The sequence below is a fragment of the Malaya genurostris genome, chromosome 3 (assembly GCF_030247185.1).
Source record: "Malaya genurostris strain Urasoe2022 chromosome 3, Malgen_1.1, whole genome shotgun sequence".
Classification (NCBI taxonomy): Eukaryota; Metazoa; Arthropoda; class Insecta; order Diptera; family Culicidae; genus Malaya; species Malaya genurostris.
In genome coordinates this window covers 269480373-269502799 of record NC_080572.1, presented here as the reverse complement: position 1 = coordinate 269502799, position 22427 = coordinate 269480373, and the positions used below count along the sequence as shown (strand labels likewise).

The window sequence follows — 22427 nt, the reverse complement described above, 5'->3', positions numbered from 1 at the left end:
CAAGAATTATCGAATGGTGGAGGTGTTCATGACAAAAATTTGATGCTCAATAAACAGTAACAAAACTGGACCTTCTAAAACATCCAAAATGACACCAACCTGTTCACCAGCGAGTATCCGTGATCATCCCACGAGTAGTCCTGTATCCGGAACGTCTGAGGAATATTCTCTGCTCCACGGCGGGCAAAGTCCTGATAGGTGAAGTTCGGATCGTCCACGTAGCGGCCGATCTGTTGGGGCACATCGACAGCACCTTCCCGGGACACAACTGCCGGCAGTTCAGCGGCCTGCATTTCGACATTCTTGAACCGGTTGCTCAGCTCTGTTTCCGTACATTCGGTGTTTTTCTCCGATAGTCGCTTCATGCGTTGCATCAGAGCGTCTACCGTCACCTCGGTTTGCGGTATACTAACTGCTACGAAATGTAAGCTCATTAGTGGCGCATGTGATGCGTTTTGTGTGGGAAGGTAAGCTTTACCGTCTGTTCCATTCAGATGCTCTAGATCAGTCTTTTGCGGTACAATGTTATTGTTTTCGATTTTTTGACTAGATGTGTCCAGCTCCTGAGTTAGACCACAGGAAAACACGAAAGACGACAGGGAGTGGAAGTGGGCTAGCAGGACGATCGCGTGGACTACCTCCGCCAGTGACCAGCTGTTTTGGCCTTTGGTCAAGCGCTGAAAAAAGACATTTACGATAAGTAAAGCGCTTTGAACTTCAATGACCAACGGCAGCTTCAATTACCTCTATGTGCTCCTTACTCAGCAGCCAGGGACGGTGGGCTAGGATTTTGTTGATATCGCTAATGGCACGTAGCTTGGCTGGAATGTAATCCAAACCTTTCAGCCAACTTCGATCTCCACCCTGCAGCAGAAATTCCTTTTCATATAAATTGACGAGATAGGTACATTTGTGTCTGGCAGCAGCCTGCGAAACGTTAGAAAAACGTGTGAGTAATTATTTACACCGACTGGATAGCACAAGGTGACAGACGCGTGACGCCGCCCGAACATGTTGAAACTTCTCGGGTTGGCGGTATTTGCACAGTATCGGAACAATAGCCTCAGATGGAAAAAGAAAAAGTCGTGAGATAAAGAAAGGTGAAGTTTGTCGATCGTCTGCTGCTAATAGCCAAGAGAAACAACAGGAAATATTTTTTGTTTGTATATAAGAGTATAAATAAGATAAGTTCTAGCAGACCATTTGTTATTGTCTGAAGCGCTAGTTGAGTGTCCTTTCGCTTTCCGCCTATTCACATTTCGATCGAGGCCAAGTCGGTGGTTTGTTATTTGCTCACGATATTCACTCAATTTGCACTTACCATGATGGCAATGTAAAATCGATACTCGAATGGCAACGGTCCATCACAGTGCACCACAAAGTTCTGGGTGTTGAGGTAGTGCTCCAGGTAGCGGGGGTGGTATGCAATCACCTTCGTCACGTGATCCAGATTGGCGTTGTCCATCAGTGGGTTTTTTGAACCGTACTGTAAATTGAAGATGAAAATGAAACCCAAGTTAGTATCTGGAGTAGCTGAGCTTTGCTGTTCAAATGTGTGAAATTTAAATTCAGATGGTTTCAGGTTGCAGATATACTAACTAGAAACCACTATGACTCTGCGGAACGTTTTAGTTTTTATATTAATTTTCAAGTAAAGTTAGACAACATTATCTGATATAATTTTTTTATAATTTTTTCCTGATAGTGAAAAGAAGTAAAGTTCGGACATTATATTTCTTTTGTGGAATTTGATCTTTCTTTTTCAACAGACTTCGCAACCGATTCTTAGCTTACAGAATCATTAAATGGCTAGTACTTCGACTCTACTGACACTAAGAATCCTTCCAGGTTGGAGCTCGAACATGAGACAACTGGCTTGTAAGACCAGCGTCATTGCATTGAACTGCCAACCCGGGCCTGTCCTGATAGTAAACATGTGTGTTTGTGTGTGTGTGTGTGTTTCACAAACTTCGATTCAAATGAGAGGTCGTATGTTCCCATAGATCGCTATTGAATTTTATCTCTATTCGACTTCCGGTTCCGGATTTACAAGGAAAATCCATGAGAAAAGGCACACTCAATTTCCTCGGAAATTTCTCAACTGATTTTTACAAACTAAGACACAAAATAAAAGGTCTTGAAGTTTTTAAAAAAGTACTCTAAAAATTGATCCAGATCCGATTGGTTCCGGTATTACAGAGTAATTATTGAGAATTTTCAATTTCATGAGAATTTTTTGACAAACGATGGTACACATTTTTATAAAATTTACTGCTAAATTTGTCTAGTTTGCAGATCTTGTTAGTTAGTGGATATATAAATCTACTTTAGGACTACTAGTCCCCGGTTTTCGCTTCCGGAATCACCGATAACAGTGAAGAAAAGATCCAAAACCGGAACTCACTTCGATTTCTCAGCAACCGTTAAACCGATTTTCACCAATCATAATTCAAACTAAAACTCTCAGTGTCTTAAAAGACACTGTGCAATTTTATCCAGATCCGATTTCCGGTTCCGAAATTATAGGGCAATGAGTATCAAAACTTTCAAACTGTCATAAAAAATGATGCAAAATCGATACGCATCGGTACGTGGTGGTAAGGAAAAAGAAACCGCAAACATAGAATTTTGCAAATGTTTTTGTAGTTTAAAATAAAAATCGTTACAAAAAACGAAAAAGGCGTTCCATAGAGAACTCACAAACAAAAAACACAGAAGATTAATTGTTTCAGAATCAACTTGTGAGCCTTTACAGTGCACAACATTCACCGTTGCGAAAATATCATGTCCCACTTCGAGCAACCATATCTCAGGAACAACTCGATATTTTTACATAAAATTTTCACTCTAGCACTTCCTTGTAAAGAGTAGTAGCTAAATTGAAATTGAAGATTTGGTTACCCATAGTTTTTTTTTAATTTCCGTTAAAAATGAAGGAGCGAAGAATTCCGTTTACAGAAGAAGAGATATTAAATTCTGTATTATTGAAAAAAATGATAATAAATAATTTAATAATAATGATTCTGATATTTTTTTAAAGATTTTACTCGTTGAACCTAATAGTACAACCGCCAACAAAATGCTGACATCTTTTTTTTTTATTTCGATGACTTTGACCCTTTGGCTTTAACCTAATGGTGATCGATCGCCGGGTGAATTGACATCATTGAAATAATAATAAAATTTAAAAGTCAAACGTTCATTACATATTGTAAATCTGATTGTAATAAACAACAATAGGCAATAGCATGCAAATTGTCGGTCAGATTCAGCAGCTCTGAAATTTTAAAGTTTTTCAAATACGTGACTGTTCAAACATGTTCAAAGTTTCACCGTGATCGGGGAGAAAAATATAGGTGTGTAACAAGTGGCGTTTTTAGGAAAATTAGCGCCCGGTGTCAAACTCGATTTTGCCGCCGCCGTTGTTGGTTTAGTGAGCAAAAAAAAACGTTTCCTCGACTACATCTTTGGAGGGATCGAATTTGTGAGCAAAAAAAAAGGTCCCCAAGGAATGATTTGCCGCCCTAAAAACCGTTGCACCCGAAGCGAATGTAAGCCCTTCGGGCTGACCTGAATGCGTCCGACCCATCTCTGGGTCGGTGATTTCACACTCCTCTAAATAGCGAAAATTCATAATAAACAAATTACCTACACCGTGTACACTTTGAATAGCTTACATTCTTATGAATTGAACCGCACGTATAAATTTTGTTTACGTAAACATCTAGACTAGATCGTCACCCACCACGGTAAGTAATGCCAAAAATTCTTTCTGCCAGAATTCTGATGCAATCGTGTGAGACCATTGAAGCAGATAGAGAGTATTAACCTATGCTAATAATAGTGAAAGTATTTACGACGCTTTGGTATCCAGTCATTGCATTATAATTTTGTGTCACCGGGCTTCAGAACGTCAAACAGAACGTCAACCGAACGTGAACACAAGTTATTCGAAGCATCACAACACCTTATCTGAAAGCAGACATAAATGAAAATCTTGCCAATGGTATATGTAAAATTAGATGTTCTAGTTTAAAAGTAAACAAAAACAGCTAAGAAACTAAAGCAGTCATCATTCGTTGAATAACTAAATAAAGTGATAGATCACGGTATTGAATTTAATTTTATCAAATGTTTTTTACATGGAATGTCCTACATTCCTATTCTTCTGTATTTAATTTCAATTATAAATACTTGACGAATAATAGTATTCCTATACGATTTACCATTTTTAGTTGGTTTGACGTAAAGTTGCCCTAACTAAGTTTCGTTTTGCAAAACCTGAGTGGAAACATAGATTGAAAATGTTAAATGAATGAAAAACTCACAGAAAATATGACTTTTTAGGGAAACAACACACGCCCAGAGGCAGGGCTCGAACCTGCGTTCTTATGCAATCCGTGCATATGCGTTTTACCATTTCCGCCATAGGAACGCAGGTTCGAGTCCTGCCTCTGAGCTTATTTTTATTTCAAAAAATCATCTCAGTGCAAAACAGAGTATTCCAGTAGTTTCTTAGGGTTAGTTACTTCTCATTAAGGATTAACTGATATTTTGACCAAAACACGAATGATAGCAATTCGTTTGAATACCGTAATCGACTAGTTAGCGAGTTGTAGGATGTTCCAGTAAATCGCTGATCAAAGCTAAAAAAAAAATGATGTGATGAAAACTCAAATTCTTAAATTCTTTTGCGTTTTTGACATAGTTACTGAAACAGTATAAAATTTCCCGTTGATCAAAATATTATTAAATTTTGACATTAAACAAGTTCATAAATCAAATCTATTGATTTTAGGTGTACCCGAGCAAATCTAACCCTCGTTACTTGGAAAGTAAGAGTTCGATGAGAAAATCGCGTTTAGGTAGTGCGCAACAACATTCGTTTTGAAAGCCAAAATCTACACATTCAATGTGAGCGAAATAACCTTCACAGTATTCAGCACATAAATACTACAATCTAGCGAAATCCGGGTAAATATAACAACAAATCATTCGTCGGGTCACTGCGTCAGTTCAGACATCTAATCGTAAAAACCCATTAACTATAGCGACATCTCAATAATTAAATACCGATGTTCAGCCGATTCGTCGCAGCATTATCGCTCGATGAAGCAAATTCGTTCGATCCCAGGCCAAAACGAGAATAGGAACCTCGCTATCAGTAGCACCGACCCGCCAGCACATTTGTACATCGTTCCCCAGGCTATGGTCATTAAACCGAGCACGAGCAAAACAAACTCGCGAAACTCGCGAAATTTAGCTCACGTCTGATCGGCCGGTCGGTCTGGCGACCTTAATTAGCTGACAAGCGCTGTAAACAGTCACTGGCGAGCCCCTCGAGCCAAGTTGTGCGCTAGATTAGGATTTTTGCTTCCAAAAACAAAAAAAAACGAAAATGAACAATTTGTCTTCTTCAATTTAGCTACTTTAGTGTTTCATAGCGCAAAATTAAAAGTTTTAGCAAGTAAGTAAGTCGATGTCTTCTTCGCAATATACATACCTGGGTTCGATTCCTAACCTCGCTCATAGACTCAGAAAGTTTTTTGGTCCACGAGGCGAATGACCACATGATTGCATCTCTACAGTCGATATAAAAAAATTGGGTTGCACGTAAAACGTAACGTGCGTCACTTATTTTCTATCAATTCGGTCAATCATTCGATCACTAAGGTAAATTATTGGCACAAATAATGCGAAAGCTTACAATCAACTGTATCCTTGGCGACGGGCATACTACGATTGTTGGTAGGACGATCACAATTTACGCGGCCTACCTAGATTCAATTCGAAACCCCCGCTTACAGGGTCAGAAAGTTTTGCTGACCTGATACGATAATGAAAAGATTAGAACCGGGGAACGAACTGTGTTGATTTAATTAATGATGCAATAATATCTTGCTTATAAATATGAATATTACTGTGGAGTTCTGAAGATTTTTTTTAAATAGAAAAAAATCATTAAATTCAAAGGTGACCCAAATCCACATTTGTCCCGATTAAAAAAAACGTAGTTCGTCAAATGACTTGGATCTGTGGCAAGCAAAATCAGTCTTTCACACAGGCGCCTAAAATTACATGTTTTAACACTTAAAAGTATTTCAAAATGAATGAATATTGTGATAAATAGACTACAAAAGTGGCGAGTCTTAGAATATGAAAATGTGAACGTTTTCTAAGTGCTGTAATTTTAAACAAATTGTGAATAAAAATGAATCATGATAGAAATAATAAAAATGTAAATTAATCAAAAACTAAAGGGTGTTTTTTAGAAGGTTTTTTCAATGGTTTACTCTATTGTCTGAAAGTTGTTTTGACAGTGTAAAGTGACGTTTCTACTCAGTATTGTTTGGAAAATCATTACGAACAGGTTAACTCAAGAACAACGCTTCCAAATCGTGGAAATTTATTTTCAAAATCAGTGTTCCATTAAAACTGTCTTACTTCGTGAATTTTATGGTGCACGTAATCGTCCGTCTGAGACCTCCATAAAAAACGTAATTGCCGTATTTGGAGAAAAGAGATTCCACACGCCGTTCAAGAATTACGATGGATTCCGATGAATGTACCTTTTGGTGCGGTCCTTATTTCTTTAAAAATGAGTAAAGACGACGCGTTACCGTGAACGGAAATCGATACAGAACCATGATCAATGGATTTTTGTTGCCAAATCATCAAGATGTGGATGTGGTTTCAACAGGATGCTACTACTTGTCATACTGCGGCCGAAACAATCGACTTACTGAAAGAATACGCAATATCTAATGAACAAATGGAAACTAATTGCCTCTCGCAAAAGGCGTTCAAAGCAAATCTGTCAAATATTAGGGGTAAACGCATCCCCTAAGGAAATGTTTCTATCTCGTAACTAAAGTAATTAACACGTGAGAGTTACATGCTTGACTATCTTCCGTCAACATTATTTCTCAAAATTACGAACAAATACTCGCTGAATGCATTGAAAAATAAAAAGTGTATCGAAAAGTAGTTAGCAACATTGATTATTGAATAAAAAAGCGAAAAATACATATTTTGACATCAGTTTTCGATATATTGTAGAAAAATTACATTTTTATGCATTTCACTGATTATATTGAAGAAAATCCTAGTTTCTGTGAAACGCTCGCACTTTGGACTTGACATTCTTCATTAAATTCTGCACAGTTACTTTTGTGACTTTCTCTGGTGACAGCTGTCCAGTTTTTCTTAAACTCCTGCATGTTTTGGGACACTGTACCTTCCTTCCGAAAGTGCCGCTTGACAATTGCACAATAGCTTTCAATTGGCCGAAGATACGGGCAGTTCGGTGGGTTGATGTCCTCTTCCACGAATTGTACATTATTTTTTGACAACCACTGTAGAACGGAGTTGGCGTAGTGGGCTGAAGCCAAATCCGGCCAGAAGAGAGGAGGAGCCTTATGCTTTCTGTACAGTGGCAGTATTCTCTTCTTCAAACATTCTTCCTCGTACACCTTGGCGTTAATTGTGCCCTCCGTGAAGAAAATCGACGACCGCAAACCACAGGTACAAATTGCTTGTCAGACCAACACCTTCTGCCCAAACTTTTCCATCGCCACCGTGGTGTCAACGTCGTTCAGGTCCTGGTACACCGATTTCGTATAATATTGCGATCCGGGCAGCGCTCGAGAGTCTTCCTTGGCGTAGGTTTCGTCGTCGATCAGAATGCATCCGTCTTTATTCTGTAGAATCCGGTTATACAGTTTTCGCGCTATTGTTTTGGCCTGAACTTGCTGTACCAGGGACTTTTTCGGCACCTTCTGTTTCTTGTACGTTTTCAGGGAGTTCCAAACTTTGATCCGTTGAATCATCCCAATGCTGGTGTTGAACTGCTTGGCCAAATCCCGCGTCGACGCCGATGGGTTTTTCCTGATTGCGTGATTGTGGAAAATATGAAAAAAAAAATTTAAATTACGCGAAGTGACGATTATTCGAAGCAGGATGATCTTTAACAACGGGTCAACATCCAACATAAGTTTTGACCAGTTCGTGGACGAAATATTTGCCAGATGGAAGATTGTTAACTATTATTCATTAAATTGATAGCCTATACATAATTTTTGTAAATGAATTCTTATGCATTTTTCCTATACAATTCAGGGCATTTTACCCGCAAAAACATGGGACGATAACTTTGACTAATTTTAGAAAAACGAAGCATTGGTAAAGATGTTCACTAGTTCTTTCTCCCTCTAAAAACTACTATGGAACGAACATCAAAAATTACATATAATAGGACATTTTTCCAGATGTGATTGATCCATCACTACCACAACTTTATAGTAATCTATTGTCATGACGGACTTTCAGTTTCATTAAAATTTCAGTGAAAAAAATTGGTAACTTCTGAGAAAAGCAAGAGGCCTATTAAGTAGCTTCTTCCGAACCCAGAGAGATACGCAACGCAATTCTCAATAACAGCGACAAACTGCACATTAGGTAAGTGAAAATCAAATTTATCGAATCTTTGGAACAAAGTAAACCCATTAACTCAATATGGTCGTCTCTGTTATAAAAAGCCGTAACAGTGCTAGAAAATTGAACAAAAGTTGAGTTTTTGATTTCTTATAATCAAACATATGTCAAACATGTCAATGATATCGAAAATTTGTTCAAATTTAGCTCAGCTGTAAGTATTTAAAACCTGACCACATTTTAGATGTTTTTAATCCGAATTTACCCCAGCAACAGAATGCGAACCCGTAACCTCTGAATGTGATAAAACACCACCCAGAAAGCATCTTTAGGTTTATAGTGTCAGTGTTATTGATACATAACAGTATCTACTTTAGATTGCCAAAAATTCGCACAATTCGTGACATGGGGAAAATTGTAAATTCTATGGCAATGACACCCAGGTCAGTATATTTTTTTTTTTTTTCATAAATACGTTTATTTCATAGGCAATATACATAAGTTTTTCTTCGCCGTGGCATCCACAATACATAGTAGTTTAAACCTAATACATTTCGAATATCATATTAGTATGTTGGTACTCATTAGTTAATCTAAACACTGTTTTTATCAAGCGAGTTGCTATTTTAAATTACATTAAATAAAATACATTTATTTTGTACATGATCTTATAACTATTTCAGGATTGTTTGTATCAGTTCACCACTTATATTCAATATCCTATAGTTGGCTATTGGTTGAACTCATGGAAGAGAAAACAGTTTAACATAAAATAAAATTTAAATTGGAACTCCAATGGATTTAATGAAATGATAAAGAAGTTTCATGTATGGAAGGTCACGACAAGCAAGAATGTCGCGAACTGGGACATTGGATAGTCTACCTTGGGTACGCAAGGAATTTATTAGTTGAGATCTGACATCACGAAACTCCACGCATGTCCAAACAACATGGTCAATATCGCGGTAACCTTCGCCGCAAGCACAATGATTAGTCTCGGAAAGTCCAATTCGAAGGAGATGTGCATCTAACGTGTAGTGATTGGACATGAGTCTGGACATCACACGAATGAAATCTCTACTCACATCCAGTCCCCTGAACCATGCCTTTGTCGATATTTTAGGAATAATTGAGTGCATCCACCGACCCAGATCATCTTTATCCCAAGAAGCTTGCCAGCTGGCAAGTGTTCTTTGGCGAGACGCGCTATAGAATTCGTTGAAAGCAATCGGTCTCTCATAAATTTCACCCTCAATAGCACCACGTTTGGCTAAAATATCGGCTCTTTCATTGCCTGGAATGGAGCAATGAGCCGGAACCCAAACTATTGTGATTAGATAATTATTATTCAATATGTCGTTCAGACACTGTTTTATTTTACCCAAGAAAAACGGTTCATTTTTGCCAGCAGCGTTTGAGCGAATGGCTTCAATTGCACTCAGACTATCTGTGAAGAGGAAATAATGGTTTGGAGATAATGTGACGATTACATTCAAGCTATAATGAACTGCTGCTAACTCTGCTATATAAACAGATGCAGGTTCTTGAAGCTTGAATGAGGCCGAAACATTATTGTTGAACATACCAAACCCTGTCGCTTCTTCCATTCGCGATCCGTCCGTGTAAAACATTTTCTCAGAGTTAATATGCCTGAACTTACTTGAAAATATTTTTGGGATTTCCATAGAGCGTAGGTGGTCCGGGATTCCACGCACTTCGCGCTGCATGGATGTGTCGAAAAATAAAGTTGAGTCAGGGACATTTAGGAGGCTGACACGGATAGGAATATATCTTGAAGGGTTGATTTCCTGTGACATATGGTTAAAATATACTGTCATGAATTTTGTTTGAGATCGAAGCTCGACTAGTCGTTCGAAATTATTAATTACCATGGGATTCAGCACATCACATCTTATTAGCAGGCGTGATGAAAGCTCCCAAAATCGATCTTTTAATGGAAGAACTCCCGCCAGAACTTCAAGACTCATTGTATGTGTCGAATGCATGCAGCCTAAAGCAATTCGCAAACAACGGTACTGAATTCGCTCAAGTTTGATAATATGAGAATTTGCAGCGGAACGAAAACAAACGCATCCATATTCCATCACTGAAAGTATCGTTGTCTGATACAATTTTATTAGATCTTGCGGATGAGCACCCCACCAAGACCCTGTTATTGTTCGAAGAAAATTTACTCTTTGTTGGCATTTCGTTATCAGATACCTAATGTGTCCTCCCCACGTGCATTTGGAATCAAACCACACCCCGAGGTATTTGAAAGTCAAAACCTGTTCGATTATTCTTCCCATCATATGAAGCTGAAGTTGCGCGGGATCATGCTTTTTTGAAAAGACGACCAGCTCTGTTTTCTCCGCAGAGAATTCGATACCAAGATGAACAGCCCAAACGGACAATTTATCTAAGGTATCTTGCAATGGTTTTTGCAGATCAATAGCTTTGGATCCAGTAACTGAAACCACGCCATCATCTGCCAATTGTCTTAGTGTACATGGGGTTACTAGACAGCTGTCAATGTCATTCACGTAAAAATTATAGAGGAGCGGACTGAGGCATGAGCCTTGCGGGAGACCCATGTAGCTAATTCTGATTGTTGCCAAATCGCCATGTGAAAAATGCATGCGTTTCTCTGACAAAAGGTTGTGCAAATAATTATTTATAACCGCTGGGAGTCCATGTTGGTGGAGCTTGTCTGAAAGAACATCAATGGAAACTGAATCAAATGCTCCTTTAATGTCTAAAAATACAGATGCCATTTGTTGCTTTTGAGCGAAGGCAATTTGGATGTCAGACGAAAGTAATGCAAGGCAATCATTCGTCCCTTTATTTCTACGGAAGCCAAACTGAGTATCTGACAACAAACCGTTCGTCTCGACCCAAGTGTCGAGACGTCGTAGAATAATTTTTTCGAACAATTTTCTGATGCAGGACAACATCGCAATGGGTCTATATGAGTTGTGATTGGAAGCTGGTTTCCCCGGCTTTTGAATGGCGATAACTTTCACTTGTCTCCAGTCAGGTGGAACAATATTTTGCTCAAGAAACTTGTTGAACAATTCCAACAAACGTCTTTTTGCGAGGTCGGGCAGATTCTTCACCAAGTTGAATTTAATTCTGTCCAATCCAGGAGCGTTATTGTTACAAGACATGAGTGCTATGGAAAATTCCATCATTGAAAAGGGGCTATCAATGGAATCATCATTTGAAGAAGACTCCCTAACAATGCTATGCGTAGGAACGGAATCTGGACAAACTTTCCTCGCAAAATCAAATATCCATCGATTCGAGTACTCCTCACTCTCATTTCCTACGTTACGATTCCTCATTCGTCTGGCCGTATTCCAAAGAGTGCTCATTGAGGTTTCTCTTGACAAACCTTCCACAAAATGTCTCCAATAGCTGCATTTCTTAACCCGAAGTATGTTCTTGTACTTGGTTTCTAAAACCAAGAATTTTTCAAAATTCTGAGGAGTTCCTCCTCCTCGTTTTAAAAACGTCTTGAAAGCATTTTGTTTCGCGTGTTTAGCATCTGAGCACTCTTTGTCCCACCAAGGATTTGGAGGTCTTCTGTTAGACGATGGACCAAGAAATCGTTTGGTTTGGGCTTGTTCTGCGGCCTCCAGAATCGAACAAACGAGGAAGTCATATTCTTCAAGTGGGGGAAGCTCTTCCATTGAAGTTAAGACACTTGAAATATTACTTTGGTATTTAATCCAGTCAATATTTTTTGTCAAATCATATGGAATATTAACTGAATTAGCAATGCCTTTGTTACTGCTAATTGAGATGATGATTGGTAAATGATCGCTACCATGTAAATCAGGAAATACTTTCCAGGTGCAATCTAGTCGAATTGAAGTCGAACAAAGAGATAAATCTAATGCACTTGGGCGTGCAGGAGGTCTTGGGATCCGTGTCATGCTACCCATATTTAGTACCGTCATGCTAAAATTGTCGCAAATATTATATATTAGAGATGATCTGCTATCATTGTAAACGGAACCCCACATCATTCCGTGCGAATTGAAATCTCCTAAAATCAAACGTGGAGCAGGAAGGGCTTCGACAATTTCATTAAGCTGTCGTTGTCCAACTTGAGCTCTTGGAGGAATATATACCGAAGCAATGCAAATGTCCTTTCCTTTAATGTTTATTTGACAAGCAACAACTTCTATACTAGAAGTCGAAGGAATGTTTAATCTATAAAAGGAATAACATTTCTTAATTCCTAAAAGCACTCCACCATACGGGGAGTCTCTGTCGAGACGTATAATGTTAAAGTCATTAAAATTTAAGGCTATGTTTGATGTAAGCCATGTTTCGCACAAAGCAAATACATCACATTTTTGACTATGCAACAAAACTTTAAATGAATCAAGTTTTGGCATGATGCTTCGACAATTCCACTGCAGGACAGTGATTGAATCATTTGCGGCGGATGATAAATTATCCATCAAATGATACAAAACCTGTAAGAGCTGGCCATTGAGCTGATAACTGTTTCAAAAAAGTTCTAGCTATTGGAAGGAATGCTGTTATGATGGTCTTTAGAGGTTCAGAAATATTGAATGCAGCGAAAATCCATTCTACAATTTCCGAAAATTTCAGTAATCCTGTTGGTGAATGTGAAATGGAGCCCACTGGATTATTGTCTTTTCTTGAGCTAGTTCCTGGATTGGTTTGTGAATTTGACAAACCAGGAGGCACAGTTTTTGGTTTTAAATTTGGCTTTTTAGCTTTAACACGGGGATCTTTTTTTGAAGGTATAATTTTAGGTGTCTTTTTTGGTATTTTGTGGTTTGTTAATCTCCTCTTAACAGACCCTTGAGGAGTGACAAACGAGGTATCTTCACTATTTCCGTCAGAGTCAGATTCCTCTGGCTCCGCAAGATTTGAAAAACCGTTTTCGGTTTCCAAAGGGGAGACATGTATGACCGTTTTGAGCATTTCTGCATATGTGCGCTTAGACCGTGCTTTTAAAGAAAGCTTCATTTTGTCTTTACGCAGCTTAAATGCAGCGCACACTGAAAGATCATCATGAGGGCTTTCCCCACAATAAACACATTTTTCAACATCTTTATCGCAAAGATTATCCTTATGAGGCCCTTGACATTTGATACATTTGGACTTATTACTACAGTAAGTAGCTGTATGTCCGAATTTTTTACAGTTCGTGCAATTCATAACATGCGGTACGAAAAGCCGAACAGGAAGACGAATTTTATCGATATAGACATGGCTAGGCAATGCAGATCCGGCAAATGTTACGCGAAACGAATCTGAGGGACGATAAGACTTTTTTCCATCGACAATAGATGCTGAGTACAATTGTTTGCACTCGAGTATCTTAACTCCCTCAAGCATGGAGTTTTTAAAACGGCCAACTCCATTTTTAAGTAAATCATCTGCTGTCAGACTTGCTTCAGTCACAACACCGTCAATTTCTACCTCCTTCGATGGAATGTAAACTCGATATTCAATAGCAAATAATTTACAGGTTACAATATCGTTTGCCTGTTTCAAGTCGTTAACTACAACTCGAATTTTATCTCTATTAACCTTACAGATTTCTTTAACTTCAGAGAAATGTGATGTCAAATCCTTTGTAATTTGCATCAAGTTTAAAATCTTTTCTTTTTTTCGAAGATAGACTATCCATGGCCCAGTGGTACCCTGTGGATAATGTTTAGCCCTCGGAGTATTTAAACTTTTACTAGTATCCGGAATCGGATTCGGATGATCTTCCATGAGATCATCCATTACATTAAATTTTTTTTGTAAATTAATAATACCAAAATAAAAACTTATGTTTAGTAAAACCCAGGTCAGTATAGTAAATAAAAACTTTTCTCTACGTCATAACCAATCAAACAAATTCATAATTTTGATGATTGACTCTTTAGCTGCGACAGAAAATGATTTACATTTAATTAAATATAGCTCAAGTTTTGGCCTACCCAGTTTGCACAGGTCATTACAAATGAAAACGCACTGCCAAACGCAATACATAAGGAATAGCTTCGGTTGCCAAAAATACACCCACGAGCAATTGATCGCAAACAAAATTGTTGTTGATTGCTTCAGTCAGCATGGCTCGGCAGGCGGTTGTTTTCATTCCTAGCAGTCGGACACCGAAACAAACGCGTAGACCTTCCGCTCCGTGGTCACTTGGATTGAATCCCAGCTTGACGTACGCGCGCGCTACAGAGTGCAGCTTTCGGTCGCTCGAACCCAGTGAAATTTGTAGACCCGCATAAGTCCGATCATCGGTCCGATTATCGGACCGATTGAGCACGATATAGGGCCGATCGTAGCGCTTCGATCGGCCCGTCATCGGACATATCTGCACCATTTGCATCAACCGCGCTGACCTAAAAAAGCTTTATGTTTACATTATGTATCGCTAGAGAAACAGAGTGAAGGAATATCAAACAAGGCATTTTCGAGCCGACGTCTCCCCGATAGGGTGTGCAAGAGTGTTAAACATTCTTTTGTCTCGATCATGGAGGCTTTAACCTTTAGGTCATTCGCCTCTTAGGGCCAGAAAAACTCTGGCCCTATGTTTGAGGTTGGAAATCCTACCCCGATATATCTCATCACCTGAGTATTGGGTATCCGCTCTCTGCTTTGGTATATCTTCACTCTTTTGTTCTACCGATACACTATGTAAGCTCGAAACGCAATCAAAAGCTTTCGTGCACGATGCGTCCGATGTTCGAATTTACTGGGACATGATGCAAACAAAGTTTGAATGAGCTGTTTTCGTTGATCTTTCGGCATCCGTAGCAAAGAAGCTAGTGCTGGGTACGTACGTTGAGTATGTTGAAAACAACCTAAATTTAGAGTGTTGTCGAAGATTCTGTTTACGCCTAGTTTGACCGGTTGTAAGTGTATTCAAGAATGTTTTCCAAACTACACACAGATCGAATCATAGCAAGCGAGAAAGACCTTGACAAGACTAAATTGAAAATGTTAGCAAAATGGAAAAATAAAACAAAAAACGAAAACTGTTTCTGATACGTTGTATTAACGAGTCTATCCTTCAAATACAGGCTTAGTATTGTATAAAATTTTGATTTGTTTAAAAAAAAATTTATTCAAAGTTTCGTTATGTTCGAATCTATTTACCCATAGAAAAAAACGCGATAGGCTTTTTGTATACATGCACTACCGAACGTGAATCGGCAAGTAAGGATAAAACAATAGATGATGAAACGTATTTAACGATGAGTGTTGGACAGCTCCCCGGTTACGTACAATTTGGTCACGGCTCGATGTAAATACGCTCATGCTTATATGTTTACCGCAAAAATTTTGCATTGGCAAACTATTTCAAACGGCGGACTAAAAACTTAAATTTTTAAAGATACCACTATGGGAAAGAGTGCCAATGCTACCGTGATTACAGAGTAGATTTAATCGTAACGGACCTAAACCCATCCCATTGTGTTAAATTTCGAGAAATATAAGGCAAGTATTAATACATTTTTTTTTAGTTTATTTTAGTCTATTATCTATCATGATGATGATCTATTCTAGCCTATTTTAGTCTATTCTCGTCTGTTCTAGTCTATTCTAGTCTATTCTAGTCTATTCTAGTATATTCTAGTCTATTCTAGTCTATTCTAGTCTATTCTAGTCTATTCTAGTTTATTCTAGTCTATTCTAGTCTATTCTAGTCTATTCTAGTCTATTCTAGTCTATTCTAGTCTATTCTAGTCTATTCTAGTCTATTCTAGTCTATTCTAGTCTATTCTAGTCTATTCTAGTCTATTCTAGTCTATTCTAGTCTATTCTAGTCTATTCTAGTCTATTCTAGTCTATTCTAGTCTATTCTAGTCTATTCTAGTCTATTCTAGTCTATTCTAGTCTATTCTAGTCTATTCTAGTCTATTCTAGTCTATTCTAGTCTATTCTAGTCTATTCTAGTCTATTCTAGTCTAGTCTAGTCTATTCTAGTCTATTCTAGTCTATTCTAGTCTATTCTAGTCTATTCTGGTCCAGTCTATTCTAGACTTCCACTGCTGCACACGCAAATCGTTGTCAAAAAAGTGTCCTTCCAATAAAGTTCATTTACACCTTTCTGCTACTCGCTTCATTCCAACAGGATTAGCAGGCCTTTGGTGTAGTTTTGCTGTATGTTCCAAAAGCTTGAGGTGTTCTGTCTTGCTTCCAGGTATGTTTTGCTTAGAAACCGTTGCAAAGAAAGTAACAAGAAAGGTTGAATGTTCATCTTTTATACCGATACAGTTGTACAGCAGAAGATATTTTGTTCTCTTCATCGGAACGCGTTCTGATTGCTTGGTGCTGACATGGGTCAAATCAGACTTTCAGTAGTGTTCTATTGAAACACTTCAATGTTATTGCAATTCATGTTTAAGTTTAAAAATTAAATTCGAATTTATTGATAGTTAGATAATATAAATAATTCTACAGGTCACTGAGTTATGAGCTTTCAAAATTATATCTGAAAATCTAATGTAGAAATGAAATGTATTGAAACAAGTTGATTCCAAACATTTCAGAGAATTTAAATTTTGAATTATTTGTGATTATGTCATACAACTGAAAATGTTACCATAAATTGATGATCATATTTTTTCGATGGCATGTAGTAAAAAATATGTTGATACGTTAGATACAATGAGAGATAGTCACGATCAAAAACTTCTCACTCTCTCAGAGGGTAAAGGGTGTAACCGGGTTTACATATAAAAACTGCCCCCAACCAGAAATAAAATTGATATAATCTGTTTGAAAAGGCTTGTATTGGAGATGAATTTTCCAAATGTTTAACCCTTCAACTGCCATATTTGTGGAGTTAGGGTGATTCTTCTGATTTTCATTTTATTTCAATTTTTCAAAAACCTTTTTAGCAAAAAATTGGAAAAAAACATGAATATTTAAGGAGTTATGGGCAACTTTTCGGATTTTTTTTAAGAGTTTTTCAAAATGTATTTAGTTGAAAAAATATGTTAAAAATTCTTTTTTATTCGCTCTTGCACTCTAGATTTTACAAAAAAAAACTATTTATGAGTACATTACACTGTATTTTTTCAGATTTTTTAAAAATGTTGACTTCAAAACAAAAAATTATTCCAAAAATCATGCGTCCCCATCAAATTATCATCCGATGAAGACGCATGGTATTTAGTTCTAAAAACATTTCACATGGTATTAGAACTAAATACCATGCGTTTCCGTCTACAACTTGAGTTTAGAGCTTAAGAAAGAATTTCATTCTTAAAGCTATTTACACACGCCCGCACATCTGTTTCGATTTAGCTAGTAATGATATAATACATAAATAACATAAGGAATGAAATTCTTTTGTTATTTTTAATTGCGTCAATACTCAAGCTCTGAACTCAAGTTGTATATAGAACATTTTTAAAAAATCTGAAAAAATACAGTGTAATGTACTCATAAATGATTTTTTTTGTAAAATCTAGAGTGGTACCAAAATTGTAAGAGCGAATAAAAAAATTTCGAAAATTTTGAGCATATTTTTTCACATGCATACATTTTGAAATATTTTGAAAAAAATTAGAAAGGTTTTCCATAACTCCTAAAAACGAGAGATTGTTTAAAATTGTTTTGAGAAGAGGTTTTTGAAAAATTGAAATAAAATTAAAGTCAGAAGAGCCATCCTAACTACACAAATATGGTAGTTGAAGGGTTAAAAATATGAAAAAAAAAAAAAACATCTCCAACACAAACCCTTTCAAACAGATTATATCAATTTTATTTTTGTTTGGGGGCAGTTTTTATATGCAAACCCGGCTGCACCCTTTCAAAAAGGGGCCCCATAGTAAAGAGAGTCGTTTTCACGTCAAAAGTTATAGTTATTCTGAGAATTCGATAGAAAATCACATGCCAAGATTTGAACGGCTGAGATCGGTAATCTAATTTAAGTGTGTATACATGACGTAAATTCAAGTATGCCGTATTTTCTTGGTTGATAACATAAAGACTGTCTCAGAAAGTATGGACGCACTTTGATTTCGCTGTAAATAATTCACAAGTGTTAGATATTCAAATTTTATTCGATATACTGATAATATTAGACTACAACAACAGAATATTATTCTCAACATTTGCTACTTAAACATTGTAGACTAGCTGGCGCACTTTCTTGCGAACGTTCCTCATTAAATTTCGTACAGACTTCTTAGTGACAAGTTTTGACACATTTTTTCAATCTTTTTCGAAATGTTGAATGGTTTCTGCTACCGAGACATGTTTCCTAAGATGTGCCTTCGTTAATTCCCAAAATTCCTCAATTGGTCGAAGTTGTGGGCAATTTGGTGGATCCATGTTTTTTGGGGGACGAAGGTGATTTTTGGTAGTATACCATTCTACATTTTTGGTAGTATAACATTCTACCGTTGATTTCGAGTAGTGGCAAGAAGCAAGATCTGGCCAGAAGACAACAGGATCCTTGTGGCTTCGAATCATGGGTAGAAGTCGTTTTTGTAAACATTCCTTGATGTATATTTTGATGTTCATTTAAGCAGTGGTGATGAAGGATTTCGAAATCTTACCGCAGCTACAAATTGCTTGGCAGACCATAGCTTTCTGACCAAATTTTTCGACTTCAATCGATGTCTCGGACTGGTTTAACACTTACCCTTCTGGCAACTTATAATGTTGTGGTCCCGGCAAGGATTTGTAATCGAGTTTCACGTAGGTTTCGTCGTCCATGATTGTGCAGTTCAAATTTCCAGCAAGAATCGTACTGTACAGCTTTCGAACCCTCGGCCTGATCGATGCTTCTTGTTTCGGACTACTTTTTGGTTGTTTCTGCTTCTTATAGGTTCGAAGATTCAAACGTTCTTTAGCACGAAAAACATTTGACTTCGAAGTGTCCACTTTTTTTGCCACATCCCGAACTGAAACCTCCTTCTTTTGCTCGAACGCCTTCAGTATACGTTTATCCAACTGAGGGTTAGCAGGACCTTTTTTTCGACCCGTTTTCGGTTTATCCTCAAAGGTGTTATCCTCACCGAACTTCCTGATTGCATTTCGCACGGCTTTTTCACTTACTCCTTCCATGTTTGCTATCTTTCTCAGTGACAGTCCGCGTTCTGTGCACCATTTGTACACAATTTTTCGACGTTGTTCTGCTGAAAGTCCACGCATTCGGAAACAAACTAATGAAAACGAATAAACAACTTCACAAGTGGTTAGAGAAGAGTGTAAACAACAGGGCGCAGCCATAATAATTGACAGATTCTGAACCATTGCGAAATGGCACCGGTTTTTGGTTACGTGCATACTTTCTGGGACAGTCTTTGATATTACATGTTGGTTTAAGTTTGGCGTCTGTTTTGCTGTTGAATTCAGTTGATCAAGCTGAAAACGATTCATATTTACATATTGTTATATGTAAGGTGAAGTAAATTGCGGTGCTCTATCAATTGAAACGCAAACATGATTTTTTGTTGTTTGTACAATCCTACTAACACAAAGAATTCTTGCAGGTCGGGACTCAAAGATACGGCATGTGGCTTGCGAAACTAGCGCCCTACATGCTAAACCATCGTTTGCAGTGTGACAAGGGCTTACAATTTCTATTTAACGATACTCCAGTGTAAAATTTTTCCCGATCACGAATTATATATATATATATATATATATATATATATATATATATATATATATATATATATATATATATATATATATATATATATATATATATATATATATATATATATATATATAAACATATCACGATGGTTGCAGAAGTTTGTCTTGAGAGCATACACAGCTTACCAGATTTCGAAATTATTACCCGGCCGAATTACCAAATTATTGAAGCCTCCATAAAAAAATGCGCACTTTGTCAAACAGGGTTCGTTAGTTTACCATAATCATAACTATTTTCTTAGGCAGAACCTAAAGAGCATGAATGCAGCAGTCACATTTGTCTAAGTTTATTTAATGTTTGAAAAAATTGGTGTGAGAGCTGTCGTTCAGTTAGTTCATTGAACTGAGAAAAAAAACTAGATTTTAACGTTTCTGACGCTAACGTTTTCTCGTTCGGCAACCAGTTTATTGTGTTGATTATTCTGCATTGAAAAGTGCAAAAACTCCAGTTACAAGCATGGGTTCGCCATGCAGTTTCCAATGCCTTCAGCTATCTATTCAATTCGATTGGCTTTTTCAATAACAATCAACAAAGTTCAATGTCATTATGTCAGTTGACAAACTAGCAGATAAACAAGTGAACAAATGTGTTCTGCTCGATTGGGTTAAACCCATAAATTTCTCCACAGATTTTTTAGGCACACATCATTCGAAGGAAGTTTTTCAAATAAATGTTCTTTCTATTACATTCTTATGAGTGTAGGAGAGCACACTTGTTTAAATATGAAATATGAAACGACCCTGGTAACATAGAAAAATTATTTAATTGAGTAAGCGATAGCAATTTTGTCGCTAACTGAATAGACTATTATAGTTTCTTGAAACGGTGATGAACGATGATGATCGCTTCTCATACAATAATTAGCACATCGTTATAATCAATTTAGAACCAATTAGTCTGCTTCAGTTCGCACAGATTATCGTAATTGTAGAGCTAGCAAATATCAAATGAATCTTCCATTTTTCACTGTTTCACCAGTTCCACAAAAAAACAATCCTTCCAATCGGCTCAGTAGTTAAAGTGATTGCAGTCCCCGAAGTGGGCACCGCACCGCAATCACGGAGTAGCAACGTGGGACTACGATTATCTCTCGGTGCCCGTCGTGTGGAACACTTTCGACCAATTGTTGTTTATTTAGCGCGCAACTCCAGCCAAGTGGCTTCCCGGCTTTTCCGCCGTCTCTCCCAGTCCCGTACGTAGGTTTTGCCTATCAACAGGTGTAATCACTAAGCGCATCGATCTCCACGATTACATGCGGGAACTCGGTGCCAGACGTATTCATTTATTCAAATCTACTGTATGGCAAACAGACTGATACAGGGAGGCGGATGTTTTGGTGAGAACTGCGTTTGTGGTAGAGCTGTGTGTTTACCTACTATCACCGAACAGCTGTTGTTCCCACTTGGAAACATACATTTGATTTCAGGTTCCATTTGTTGCGCGAATTGTCCCCATCAGGGGAACTGTGAGCGATGGTCGTGATAACCTCCGTTGCAGAACAATGATATTATATCGCTCAATTGAGTAACCGGTTTTTTGGTAATTTCTGTTATTCATTTTGCTGTAGATACCAGAAAGTTTTAAGTTGTGAGCACTGCGAATCAAGCTGAATTAAAACGGTCGAAGATTAGAAAATGCATTTGTGGTGCCCCCTTTGCGATTTATGTTGCTGATAATTGTATCTTTCGATATCAATCACTAGTGTTTGTTTTCATATTTCATAACAATTTTTATTGATTGCATGACAAATATGTATCGGTACCAATGAATTGTTAACATTTTTCCACTATCGGTGAACCCACCTCGGTAAATAAATCTAAATATCAATCAGTGGTTTACCGACCGGAATGTCATAAATCATGCACTCGAAGCACGTTCTGCGATATGCAAACCGTTCGAGCGGCTTCTGGTTTTTGAGTTGAGCTAGCGCTAAACGTTACCATGAATCTTCATCAAATAATTTTGAATAATGAGAAATGTACTGCACTGGGACGCTCGTATCAAACATTGCTTCTTAACATTAACTCACAAAATTTACTAATTGGTCGGCAAAATTAGCAACAACTGTGCTAAGTTGTATGAAACTGAATATTGAGTTGTTCAAAATTATCGTACGCAGCGTTGATGACGGTAACAATTATCGTGATTGTTTGACAACACATTAGCTGTTCATACACGGTAGCATTCAATTTACAAATGGAAGACTGAGTTCATTGCGATGCCCCGCTGGAAGTACTTTGTTGCAAGTGACTGATGTAATTGTTGCTAGGTATGAAATATTAATAAATCATTCGTAATTAATATCCTCACCAAACAGATATGA

At 37.5% G+C, this 22427-nt stretch overlaps 1 protein-coding gene across 6 annotated transcripts in view; it reads right to left on the bottom strand.

The window, feature by feature from the left end:
* The window catches only part of LOC131439151 (sestrin homolog), a 119225-nt gene that overhangs the window by 6152 nt on the left and 90646 nt on the right, over positions 1-22427 (bottom strand). For 3 of the 6 annotated variants that reach the window (XM_058609839.1, XM_058609835.1, XM_058609836.1), the window contains exons 3-5: positions 1322-1486; positions 745-927; positions 100-677 (exon numbers count right to left, since the gene is read on the bottom strand). In XM_058609839.1, coding sequence (XP_058465822.1) covers positions 100-677; positions 745-927; positions 1322-1465 — 905 coding nt within the window. In that variant the 5' untranslated portion in view covers positions 1466-1486. The remainder of the gene's footprint in view (positions 1-99; positions 678-744; positions 928-1321; positions 1487-22427) is intronic. The other 3 variants (XM_058609837.1, XM_058609840.1, XM_058609838.1) reach the window with 2 other exon arrangements.